The 14,149-nt window shown below is 34.4% G+C and overlaps 2 protein-coding genes across 2 annotated transcripts in view; one reads left to right on the top strand and one right to left on the bottom strand.

The window, feature by feature from the left end:
- Nucleotides 1–14,149, top strand: part of LOC123704168 (WD repeat-containing protein 7) — a 110,072-nt gene that overhangs the window by 40,466 nt on the left and 55,457 nt on the right. The window lies entirely within an intron of this gene.
- Nucleotides 2,379–6,473, bottom strand: LOC123704164 (cuticle protein 1-like). The gene is made up of 2 exons (XM_045652464.1): nucleotides 6,399–6,473; nucleotides 2,379–3,127 (listed from the first exon to the last, which is right to left on the bottom strand). The coding sequence occupies exons 1-2, from the start codon at nucleotides 6,408–6,410 to the stop codon at nucleotides 2,666–2,668; spliced, it is 474 nt and encodes a 157-aa protein (XP_045508420.1). The 5' UTR covers nucleotides 6,411–6,473; the 3' UTR covers nucleotides 2,379–2,665.

Here is a 14,149-nt window from a genome sequence, read left to right as displayed (position 1 = left end):
GCACTTTGTTCAGGATACCGTGAAAATTTGAGGTGACATTATTATTGAAGATATTTGTGCTGGAGTGACAGTCATGTTTTTGTTTCTCTTCCACATAATCCAAAATTAATTAAATTAAAAATAGCCATGAGCACTTTTTGATAGGTAAGTTATCTTAGGCATATTTGTTCATAAATTGTATTCGACAAAAATATGTCTCACCTGCCCCCCTAGCCAAGTGGCTTTCTGTTAGCGTAGAGAAGATATCAATAGAATAGACTACGAATGTATGAGATTGACGTAAACTGTAGATAAACGTATCTAAATAAGAAAAATCGTGTGAGTTATTAAAAACTAAGTGAATGAAATTACAGGTATAATCTCCATAAAATGTCGCTGCAGTATAATCTAGAATATAAAAACGAATCGCAAAATGTGTTGGTAAGCGCATAACTCGAGAACAACTGAACCTAGTGTTGCCCAAATTCAGTCTTGGTCTTGCAGTCTTGGTCTTGCGTCTTGCGTTTTTGCAAGACCAAGACCAAGAACAAGACCGCGTATTTTTAGCAAGACCAAGACCAAGACTGACCGTGCAAGACTTGAGCAAGAACAAGACTTAGCCTGCAAGACTCTTGCGTCTTGCAGCTAGGACTTAGCGCTATTTCACTGAGTAGTTAGGTGTAACAGTTCGGTGTATAACTAGGTAGGTACGCGTAGGAATTCTATGAGACGCAAAAAACTATATCAAAGAATATGAAAAACTGGACCTATGCGCATTACTACCATAAACATAGCGAATAAAAAAAATATCTATTAAAATCAAACTGAGTGCATGCATAGTTATGTTTTAACCATCGCATCGGCACTTTGATAATGCGACATCAAAGGTTTTGTACTTACTTCTCAAAGAAATTTGCCGCTTTTCGGAAGTACATGGTTATGATACATGTACTTCCGAAAAACTTGGCGGCTTCTTTTGAAATCTAAAACAACTGTGGCCGCCACGCCGAAATCATAACATTTGACACTATTTGATTGCCGCCATAGGGCGTAGGTATACTCATGCAAAATAATTTCGAATTTTTTTAAGAGTACCTACAGGTGTCCCATAGAATAAATAAGTTTCAGAGTGCTTAGAATGAAAATGAATACATTATACTGATCACGCAAGTAGTATTATGATTAGAATAAAATGGTAAGGATAGGTAGTAGATGTCATATTAATTCATTCTAGTAAGTATATATTATAATATTGATTACTTATATGTTTTTTTTTTATTCAAATAAATGATAAATCGTAAAACTCTTTTATTAAATTTCTTATAAGTTGAGGGTTCAATCTCTATCTAAACAGATAAGTATTGTTCTTTAAAATACAGTCAAGTTATTGTAGGTAATTAATTTGTTTTTTTCATGTTTTAGCAAATGTAAGCTTAAATGAAAAAAAACCTTTAAAAAAACGTTTAAATCATAAATGTTTATTAAGAAACAGTTAATTCCATGGAAAACGACATATAGGTCAGTTGATTTTTCGAATTTCTTATCAAATCTTCAGTTATTTATTAATCTGCTTGATCTTTACTATGGCTATGTTAATTCAAGCTCACAATGTTCCAATTCTAATACGTTTTTCTAAGATTTAAAGTAAACTTTAATAAATAGTAATAGACTAATAGGTAATTGCAAAACTTGCAAGACTCTTGCTGCAAGACCAAGACCAAGACCAAGACTGGGAGCGCAAGACCAAGACCAAGACCAAGACCAGATGTATTGGCGCAAGACCAAGACCAAGACTGGCTAAGTCTCGTCTTGTTCTTGCATTTGGGCAACACTAACTGAACCGATTTCGTTAATTCTTTTTTTATTACATTTCTTGAAGTACGAGGATGGTTCTTATGGAGAGAAAACGTAAAAATGTACCACGGGCGAAGCCGGGGCGGACCGCTAGTTTTATATAAATACATGATTCTTTCTCATGGTGTGTTTGTCACACAGTAAAAATATTTTTAGCGGCTTTATTGTATTTGTACCTATGGCATGTAGTAACTTAACATGCATAAGTATTATATGTCATGTTAGCGTGATGTGACTGAAGAAAGCAAGATGGAAATATTTAATAAGTAACATGCACAATGCACATAATCGACTGCAATTCTTCAGCCATGATGCAGTAATTTCCAGCCATGTTTTTAATTAATCTCGAATTACTCAATTTATTGTTCCTCATAAATATGTGATTATAAACTAAGTTGCATGAATAAGTTTACCATTAATTAATTTTATCAGCTTTATATTAAGTTTCATCGAATCAGGTATTTGCTGCTGCGTTGTGTATACATATTTATATCATACTTGTCAACAAATCGCAAACTGTTTGCGATTTAATAAAATGCTTCATATAAAAACCAATTCTACTTTATTCATGGAAAGGTTCACAAGAAAAACATCAAACGATTTTTTTATAAATTGTGTGTTTATTTACACTTTGGCAGTGATGGCATTAGATTTACTTATTTACAAAGAGAGTTACGTATTTATTGAGACCTTTGTTTTGTTCGTTGAGCAAATCATTTTTCCGTGTAATTTGAGACCGACCGTTGGAAACGTCCTTAAAGCTGTTACATGTGCCGATAACGCGTGATGACTTGATGTACGGCGTTACCAGCGTCGAGGTGGTGGTTGTGGTTTACCAGTGACGGAGACCGAGACCGTAGGCACCGTACGCGCCGTAGGCGGCGTAGGGGGCAGCTACGTAGGGAGCGGCGACACCGGCGTAGGCAAGAGGGGCAGCAGCTACGATGGGGGCAGCGGCATGAGCGGCACGGACAGCGGCAGCGGCTCCATCGATAGCGGCAGCCTGGGACTGGGCAGCGGCGACGTAGTTCTGGGAAGCGGCAACACTGCCCCAGTAGGCGTTCTCGTGGAGGTTGCGGTTGGTCTCAGCGACTTGACGGACTGCCTCAGTGTTGTGTTGGATGACGGCTTCAGCGGCACGCGCTTGGCCTTCGCCGATAGCGCGCACGGTATCCCGCGCGGCGACGGTGGCGTCAATGGCGGCGGCCTGGACGTCACCGGCGTTCGCGCCGTAAACGTACGGGGCTAGGATGGCGCTAGCCGAAGCATAGCCGAGGAGGGCGACGAAAGCAAACTGCAAGAGGAAATTATAATGTTATAGAAGGAATAAAATGTGCTTTCAACGAATACAAGATACAAGTTATTTGTATGGTGCAAAAATGGGCTCAATGTTACGTCGTTTAAAAAAAAAATATGTCAAATAGGATTAGTGTTTATGCAGCAGGGTATAAAATATAAGTTGACAGATTGTACACAGGGTATAAAATATAAGACATTGTAGATTGTAGACAGTAGACAGATTGTAGACAGGGTATAAAATATAAGACGACGACGCGGTTGGCGCAGTGGTAAAGTAACTGCCTACTGAGCCGACGGTCCCGGGTTCGATCCCCGGTCAGGGCAAATATTTGTGTGATGAACTCATTTATTTGTTCTTGGGTCTGGGTGTTATTATCTATATATGTATTTATTAAATATTATATTTATCGTCGCCTAGTACCCACAACACAAGCCTTAATATTGAGCTTACTGTGGGACTAGGTCGATTTGTGTAATAATGTCCTATAATATTTATTTATTTATTTATTTATTTATTGTTATGCAATAAAGCGACAAAAAATGATCAGGAATAAGCCAAATAGTACAAACGCGGATGTGAACACTGGTAGCTGTACGCACAAAAAAGTTGTCACCGAGGAATGTACGTGGTCGTCAGTAGGCCGGTAATAATGTAATTAATGTAACAATATGTCGTCCTTGAATCTGACCTTGCCTGTTACAGCGTAATTACAAAATCAGAATGGAATGGACTTCCTTTTGGGGCGCGCAAATTGATTTGCATAGCAATAACTAATAACAGAGATATTTAAGGCTCGAATAATGGCGCCTTATTTGTGGGTGTCTAGAGAATTTTGTGTGTGAACAAACTGCTTAATCATTGATTACAAATTTACAAGTCTATAGGATAAGTAAGTTTTGCGATTGAATAGACTAATCTTAAGTTGGAGACCAATAAATACTTCGACCTGTGAAGGTATGCGATATAGCTTGTTCAATACTTGTCACAAGATAAGACATGTTAAAATTAAACGCGGCGCTATAATAATAATTCCAACAACAGCTTGCGTAATATTGCAAATACAAGCAGACAATCATAACAGTATTATAAATTCGCATGACCAATTCGTTATTATAAAATAAACAATATTCGATGCGTATGAAGGGCGTTGCGTTGTATTGCGTAAATAGAAAATTTTATATATGAATGCAGTAATGCACATACCAGATAGTGCAACTGATTTAAAATTTAAAGCAGATAGTTATTGAGTAAACACAGTTTTGGCAAGGACGTGAGTAAAGGAAATGTTGCCCAATGATCTGGTAAATAGTTATTGTTTCAAGTGAAACTTGGCTAGGTTTTCGACACTGATATGAATCATATGATCATGTATTTAGCACGCATAGCGACCTTGACTTGAACGTACGCGTAACGAATGACCAATATAAGTTGGCCTTTGGTACTGTTATAGTTATTGCATACAGTTATATACTTATGAAATGGATGGGTTTTGGTGGTATTGAGATTGTGGCTCATTACGGTAATAAGCGCGGAAAGTTGGTAGTGTGAAAGAATGTTTATAAGTTCATGAAATTACTGATAGGATTGAAGTGAAATTTAGAATATAGAGATAATTATTATTATCGGAATAATTATTAGGTATAAATTTGAGATTTAGCTTAGACACGATATTATAGATTTTTCTTAAACTGTTTATCTATCTTTGAATGCAATTTTAATTCAATAATTTATGAAGCTAGTTTAGTTTCCAATGGTGTTTGTTTATAGGTAAGCTTTATTTTTAACTGTTGTTAATAATATTTGATGTGTTTTTATAGGAAGTCTAATTGAATAAATATGACTGTTTCTGAGTTGGATTTTATAATAATTGAGGGATACAATTAACATATTTCTTATTAGTAGAAATGAGATCAACAATGTCACCAGGCTATAAAAGTATTTATCGTTTATTAATAATTAGATTTACATTATTAATATAATATTTCACAAATATGGCTGTTTTAATAACGTTTATTTAGAAACGTTGTTAAATACTTAAAAGGAGATGCTTGATATGTTATGATACAGCAGATAATCAACTTATTGCCATATAAGAAGAAAAAATAATCACTGATCGAAATACATAATTTATTGATTTGATTTAATTTTCTATACATTTTAAGTTGTTATTAATTGACACAATTACAAAATACGCAATAATTACCGAACTACTAATAATAATCAATGAATTGGTAAATTTTGTAAGAGAAATGATCACGTTTTGTTTGATTTTTTTTTAATTTTGACAATATTTTTGATAAACGCGCGAAATATACTAAAATTACGTATACAGTACAAAAACTGTATTGGGTTAGGTCATGGTTTAACAAATTGTATTTAATCAATATACGATTTTTTACAGCATACATAAATAACTTGATCGTTCATAATTCTTATAGCCTTGTTATATGAATTGATTTTATGTGATTGATGGTAGATTTCAATCGACGTGGTATGAAATTAAATGTCTTATTAGTACTTATATGGTTACTATGCCTAGGTCTTGTTTTTTGTTAGGTATTGGGAAGAATTATCAGTATATTTTATGATGGGTCTTTTGGGTTGAGCAGGCAAAGGTTTCATGTTCAATTATTAGGGCAAATATATTTTGAAATACTGTTTAGATAGTTTTGTATAATGGCATATTTGGAGAAGTTAGTTAGTCACTCGAAAGTGTGCGAAACGTCTGGAAAATAATATAATGAATAAATCGCACTTAGAAACATCTTTTATTTCTTAAAGTTATGTTTTGTTATTTATTTGATAGTTAAAGGATAGACACTAGACAGTCAATGTTTGAAAAGGAGTCGAGGTTTAAAACAGGATGGTTTTCACTTCTCTTGAATTTTATCAATATGCCTATTGCTTTGGGATTTAGATATATACAAGAGGTCATTTTGAGAATGAGAAATAGGATCGTATGAAGAAAGACAATAGCGTTTTAATATATGCAAGTTAATACAATAGATGTTAACTATGAATAATTAAGTTCTGTGACAAAGTTAGTTAATTTGAGACGGTTATGATAGTAAAATATATTATGCATTTTAAAACGTTAAAGCAAATTGGACTAAATTAATTAGATTTTAGTATAAAAGCAATTAATAATTAGTAAGTGACAGCCCTTATTTATTGTGTTCTTCGACGAAAAAAACGTTTCGCGCCCTTTTCAACTGTCAACGTCAAAGCCACAGATAAATAAAGGTTGTGATGGATGGTGCCTCACCAGAAATCTCATCGTGCACTTCTTGTAGACTGCTCGAGAGCTACTGAATACTGTTTCGCAGCACACCAGCTCTTTTATATGGTTGACGAGCCGGGTGCGAGTACATGAAAGTTCTGGCGTTATCATTGATGCGGCGTTGTAGAACAGCGCGAATGCGTGAAAACGTTTGCGCGCGCTTTTGTTTTTTCTTTTTCGGATTTTGAAAATGGAATGCTGGGTTTTGCTGGGTTTGTTTTTAATTTGGAGATGTTTTCTTTTTAATTTGGAGATGATTTCTTTTTAATTTGAATGTTTAGGCGGGAATGAGGTTTGATAAATCATAAGATGTGTAGGTTTTAAGTATGTGGTAATATGTTGGTGGAAAGTTATGTTTTTCGATGCATAATTGATTGAATTTGTTTTTGATATATTTGTATAGGTTCTTATTAATTTTGGCTTTGATTTTATAAATTTAATTTAATTAAAATAATTAACTTAATAAGGAAATGTTATTGAATCGTATGTACTAATGTACACGCAACCGTTATATGTTACAAAAATTGAAGGTTGTTTGTTATTTTATGGTGACATTAAATTATTTAAGCGTATTAAAAATTGATTGCTCTACTAACTACTTAGGTAATATAAAAGTCGCAGATTTGTTCCTTTTGTAGACGCTATTTTCTACACGTAGAAGAGTCTCGTGTCATTTTATGACCTAAATTTATTTTATTTTTTTCCGCCTATTTATAGTACAATAACTTAATCATTCAACAGCTACCATCGCGCGGTTTCGCTCGCTTTGTTTATAACTTAAAAAATTACATAGTAAAACCTTCCTATAGAACTCAAACTCAAATCATTTATTGCATAAAAAGACATACATAACCACTCTATCTATTAAAAATAAACCGTATTACAATCGGTTGCGTAGTTTTAGAGATTTAAGCATAGGTACGGAAATACAGCGAAAGCGACTTTGTTTTATACTATGTAGTACACCTAATACAAAGCACCTAGAATTTCATTAAAGCATATTTGCATAACTGATAATAATTTCATCCGACATGTCTAAAAGTTGTTAACTCTACACGATGATTTAAGGCTGATCCATTGGGCGGAGCAGGAAGCATTTACTAAAAGAACTATCACAATATGTGACATTTGTGGTGACGGGGAGATAAAGTGATGGAAGGACGAATGGTCGTTGAGACGAATGTATAGGCATAATGAAGGGTTTAAAATGTTGTAGACGCGGCGTATTCAATCCTTTATCTTATCCTAATATTATAAATGCGAAAGTTTGTGAGGATGGATGTGTATGTGTATGTTTTTAACACTTTCACTCAAATACTATTGAACCGATTACAATGGAATTTAGCACACATATAGAGGGTAACTTGGATTAACACATAGGATAGGTTTTGTCCCGGAAATCCCACGGGAACGGGAACTATGCGGGTTTTTCTTGGAAAATGCGGGCGAAGCCGCGGGCGGAAAGCTAATTGCTAATTGGTTAAGAGGATTAAAAAAGCTCGCTTAGGAGGACTAAAAAAGCTCGCTTAAGGGGATAAAAAAGCTCGCTTAAGAGGATTAAAAAAAGCTCGCTTATGAGGATAACAAAGCTCGCTTAAGAGGATAAAAAAAAGCTCGCTTAGAATGATTAAAAAAGCTCGCTTAGGAGGATTAAAAAAGCTCGCTTAAAGAGGATTAAAAAAGCTCGCTTATGAGGATTAAAAAGCTCGCTTAAAGGGGATTAAAAAAAGCTCGCTTAGGAGGATTAAAAAAGCTCGCTTAAGGGGATAAAAGAAGCTCGCTTAGGAGGATTAAAAAAGCTCGCTTAAGGGGATTAAAAAGCTCGCTTAAGGGGATAAAAAAAGCTCGCTTAAGGGGATTAAAAAGCTTGCTTAAGGGGATTAAAAAAGCTCGCTTAAGAGGATAAAAAAAAATGTTCGTTGTCTTTTGTCGATGGTATTCAGTTTTCGCTAAACTTATTTGTCATCCTACCTAAATATTTCAGTTTATCGTTCCGTATTTTTATTTTTAGTCTAATATTTGATAATTTTTTGAAAATTAAGTTAAAAATTATCATTATTTCTTTAGCTAAAAGGAGAGTATTGTATATTTATTATTAAGTTTACGGAATTAAAAGAAATACGTTTTACAGTATTTTCTATTAATTAAAAAAAAATTAAGATGGATTGATAATTGTATACCTAATAAATTCCCACTATCTCGCTATCGATCTGTTTTAATTCTTTTTCTATAATAAACATTATTAAGAATAACTTCCATAACGGTGCATTTACATCAAACGAACATAGCAAGAGCATACACTAGTGATCTTTTAGTGTAAACGAAAACTGGTATTCAGTGCTGTTCATGTATAAGAACATTGCATAGATTCTTTTCGAACGCACTAAGAACAACGAAAGCTCTACGCCTGTTACACTAAGTGCCGATTTTTCAATGCTTGGATAAAACTTATCCGTCCAATAAAGTATTACACGATAATATTAAAATGTTACGTAAACTGTCAAATACGGGCAATTAGAATACGTTTTTAAAATGGTAGTTTTATACATTATTCGACGAATAATTTTTATCCAAGCATTGAAAAATCGGCCCTAAAATAATATGACATAGTGGGGTTAGAATGAGCGTTCGCTCGTTTGATCTAAATGCACCTTTATTAATAAATACCTACGCAATGTACATTTCCGTACATAGTTTTTCATATTTCTAGCATTAAATTATTTCCCTCCAATCAGTCTATAAGACACATAATTAATCAACTTTATAGTTCATAGCATTGGTTGTTATCATAAGTGTTTAGGCCACACCTAGGCGATATAGCTAGATCGATAATTAGAATGTGGTTTCTTCCTTAATTTGTCTATCTTTACTAATCTTAATATATATAAATCTCGTGTCACAATGTTTGTCCTCAATGGACTCCTAAACCACTTAACCGATTATAATAAAATTCGCACACCATGTGCAGTTCGATCCAACTTGAGAGATAGGATAGGTTTTATCCCGGAATTCCCTCGGGAACGGGAACTATTCGGGTTTTTCTTTGAAAACGCGGGCGAAGCCGCTGGCGGAAAGCTAGTAATATTATAAAGCTGAAGAGTTTGTTTGAACGCGCTAAGAACTGCTTGTCCGATTTGTAAAATTCTTTCGGTGTTGGATAGCTCATTTATCGAGCAAGGCTTATAGGCTAATATATCATCACGCTAAGACCTACAGGAGCGGGGCCACGCGGGTGAAACCGCGGGGCGCAGCTAGTGTGAGATATGTGTGAACTTGATCCTGTATTCTTGTTATTTAAACAATAACACGAGAAAAAATTTGTGCAGCTTTTTTACGAAAGTTGCACGAACTGAGGGAGGAGAGCAGATTATCGTATACGTTAATATTTTATTTGAAAACTAGCTTTCCGTCCGTGGCTTCGCCCGCGTTTTCAAAGAAAAACCTATTCCCGTAGGATTTCCGGGATAAAACCTATCCTATGTCCTTTCTCGGGTATCAAAATATCTCTATACCAAATTTCATGCAAATTGGTTGGTTGGTGAATGAGTAACAGACAGACAGACAGAGTTACTTTCGCATTTATAATATTAGTATGGATACATTAAATTAATAAAAGGAAACACACTACCATGTATTTGACACATACGTGGTATACGGACGTACATACGTATTATGGTTACAGTATCTGATTGTAGTGACTTATTTCTAAGCTATAGAATTTGCTTTTATTCTATGTATTTAATCGTTTTATTGATACAAATCAATGATCTTAAAAAGACGTCAAGTTTTCAGTTATATTTATAGTTTAATCAACTCGACGAATTATATAGAAACCAGCTGCTCACCTACCTGCAGCAGGGGCAATATTGAAATTGGACCCTAAATTAGCTCCTTAATTGCGAAGTGTATAAGCATGCGGGGGCAATTTAGAGAACATCTGAAATTGCTCCGACCGCCGTGTAACCGAGATTGTTCCAATATTGCCCCTGCGGCTGGTACGTGAGTAGCCGGCTTTATGCTTAAAACATTGATATAATTATAAAGAAACAATTAGGTTAATTAAGTGTGTGAAAATAATTAACTTTATTGAAATACTATCTAGTGTTTTGAAATTTCAAAATTTATAATCTTAATAGTTTTTACGCATATATGGCAAAAATATCGTATTTATTAATTGGATTTTTTAAGTTAAGAGCATTCGACCAGTGTATATTATACCTATTAAAATAGAAGCAATTACATCATTTTTAAGTGGATACCTAAAATATTCATAAACATAATTGAAAATATGCGTAAATTATAAGATATTAAAATGTAAAAGTCTATTTAATTGCACATATTTTGCGCGTGTTTAATTAAGGTTATTTTTCATTGAAAGTAATTTATTTTTCTAAGTAACCTTCTTGTACGTATACGCCAGTGTCAATTGTAAATCCATACTAATATTATAAAGCTGAAGAGTTTGTTTGTTTGAACGCGCATATCTCGGGAACTACTGGTCCGATTTGAAAAATTATTTCGGTGTTATATAGCTCATTCATCGAGGAAGGCTATGTATCATCTTGCTAAGAGCAACAGTAGACTGATAAAACCGCGGAGCACAGCTAGTAAATCATAATCTATATACTTTACTAGATGTGCCACGTGACATCGTCTGCTCTTTAAAGGAATATTCTTGCAATATTTTTGAGTGCCCCTATTTGTCGTAACGTGATGTTATATATATAGCCTCCCTCAATAAAAGGACTATAAAACACAAAAATAATTCTATTCGCACTTATAGTTTCTGAGATTAATGCATTCTGTCAAACAGATAAACGAACTCTTCAGCAGTATCATATTACTAAAAAGTTTCGAGGGATATTGAGCTCTATGACCTTAGAAAAAGCACGTAAACTCAGTGCAAATTCAAATGAGTGTTTTTGAGGAATGTGTGAGTCTGTACTTTTGGAGATACAGATATTGCTGGTGGCATTGTCAAGGAATTTTGTAACGAGATGTCGTAGAAAGAGCACGTTAATTCTGTGCAGATTCCAACCAACTTTTTGATTGATGTTGAATGTCAAGTGAAACGAGCTTCCCCTTTCGTTCTTCATGGACAGTGGTCATGTGAAATATAGACATGGGATTTTGCACCCTATCGTCGTAGGAATAGCCTTGTCAATTAAGTGCAAATTCCAATGAGCTTTGTTGCGTGGTGTTGAACTACATGTAAACTTTATAGTCAAGGGACGTTGCGCCCAATGTTCGTAGAAAAAGCACGCAAAAGAGATCAAAGTCCAATGAGCTTTTTTAAATAATTGTATGTCAAATTGTCAAGTGAAATAAGCTTCCCCTTTCCTTGACATTGGTCCCGTGAACTATATACCTACATGGGATTTTTCGCTCTATAATCGTAGATATATCACGTAATTCTGTGCAAAATCCAATGAGCTTTTTTAAGAAATGTATCTACTTGAATGTCAAGTGAAACAAGCTTCCCCTTTCGTTGACATTGGTCTATATACCTACACGGGATTTTGCGCTCTATCATCGTAGTAATATTACGTTATTTCTGTGCAAATTCCAATGAAGTTTTTTTGGCTAATTGAATGTCAAGTGAAACAAGCTGCCCCTTTCGTCGGTGACAGCGGTAACACCGGTGCCGCGCCCCGGCGCAACTGTTGATCTTATTTCATCAGCTGTTTTCGTTCTTGACGACCTTTGTTTGGTGGCCAGGGGACGAGCGGTTTACGTATTTTATAAATGTATTATAATAAGGGCGTATGAATAGGGAGTTCGTTTTTAAATTGCGTTTGGAATGTCGTAGAAATTCGGCTAGAAATCCTATAGTTTGTTTTATAACTAAAATATTTATTTATTCAACAAAACTTCTTTAATGGCTTTTGTAACATCATAATGCACAATTAATGTTATTTATTATATACTAGCTAATCCAGTCCATCACATTTTCGTGTACTTTACGTCCTCGTACGTATCTTAACCATCCATTTGCCCCTTAAATATTTCAAACAATTCATATACATAATTATTTTTCTCTCGTATACAGTGTGTTCTAATGTTAAAATAGTTTAAAATCAATCTAGTTAATTAGGTACATAAGTTTAACCGTTACAAACAGATAACTTCTCTAACATTTTTATAACTACGTATGTTTTTCGAATCGCTCGCGCCCTGGCCCGACCTAGCGGCCGTGCTCGCCGTCCTTTCTCATATTAGTAATATATTATATTTATTAATTGTTCATTATTATCATTTAATTATGACATGTCCTATACCGTGTACGTGATAGTACAGGTAATGTTACTATATGTGTGGTGGTTAGGTGTAGAGGTGCAGGTTCGATACATGTAGTGTTTATTGAGAAAATATTTTAACTTGCGAGAGTAGAAAATAAATATTCAAAGTATAATAAATTGTATTTTATAATATACAAATATATTATGATTCAATTTGTAAAGACCTTTTTGTAGAGCTGTTGCATTCTAACCTTGGCTTGACAAATTTTTATAAAATTCTTTGAGTGTATTCGGTTGTTCTGAGTGTGGTTGTAAAGTATATTTTTCATTTTGCTAGAATGATTAAGGTCTAGACTCTAGGCAGTACAATGTCTGTCAGGTCTGCTATTTTAGAGCTAGCGAGCAAGAGCAACTTTTGGCTCCGCAACTATTTTGTCTCTCCCATCAACTCCATGGGGAGTTGCGTCGCTACGTGCAAGCACTTTCTTACTAGCCCATAGAGTTGATGGGAGAGACAAAATAGTTGCGGAGATAAAAGTTGCTCTTGCGCGCTAGCTCTTAAATAGAAAATGCGAGTAATTTATGCCAAGCATATTTACAATTTATTATGATAAAACTTATGTTATAAGTCGTAATAATATATTATCCGCTTGTGATACATTTCAATTTGTAGACACTAAGAACAATAATTTTATTACTCGATATTGTACTATCACAAAAACTGGTCAATATAAATATGTATCCATACTACTATTATAAATGCGAAAGTAACTCTATCTGTCTGTCTGTTACTCAAGCACGCTTTAACTACTGAACATTGGTTCAGCATAATTGGTTGCATGAAATTTGGTATAGAGATATTTTGATACCCGAGAAAGGACATAGGCTACTTTTTACCCCGGGACATAGGATAGGTTTTATTCCGGAAATCCCACGGGAACGGGAACTATGCGGGTTTCTCTTTGACTGCGCGGGCGATGCCGGGGGTGGAAAGCTAGTTATGTAATGAGAATTAAATTATGATTATCCTTAAATACACTTTAAAGGTAACTTAGCTAAGTATAGATTGGAATGTTGTATTTATAATGCAATGTTTATGGTATTATTTCTTATGTTCTTTTATATTATATGGGTAGTAATTGGGTTATGTATCTATAATTATAACAATATTTATTTTATTTGTGTCTTTTTTTCATTTATTAACATTAAACTCATTTGTAAATGGGAAATATTCAAGAATCTATACTAATATTATGTGGCTGAAGAATTTGTTTGTTTGTTTGCTTGAACGCGCTAATCTTAAGAACCACTGGTCCGATTTGAAAAATTATTTCACTGTTAGATACTTCGTCCGTCGAAGGAGGTTATAGGCGAAATATCCTCACGCTAAGACCAGGAGCGGAGGAATGCGGGTAAAGCCGTAGAGCATAGTTAGTATCAAATAAAATAATATAAATAGAGTTGTGTTGTTCTGTCTTTAATGTATATTTTATTTTT

This window comes from Colias croceus, chromosome 28 (assembly GCF_905220415.1).
Source record: "Colias croceus chromosome 28, ilColCroc2.1".
Lineage (NCBI taxonomy): Eukaryota > Metazoa > Arthropoda > Insecta > Lepidoptera > Pieridae > Colias > Colias croceus.
Note: the sequence above shows the minus strand (reverse complement) of the source record. Positions and strands in the feature narration are given on the sequence as shown.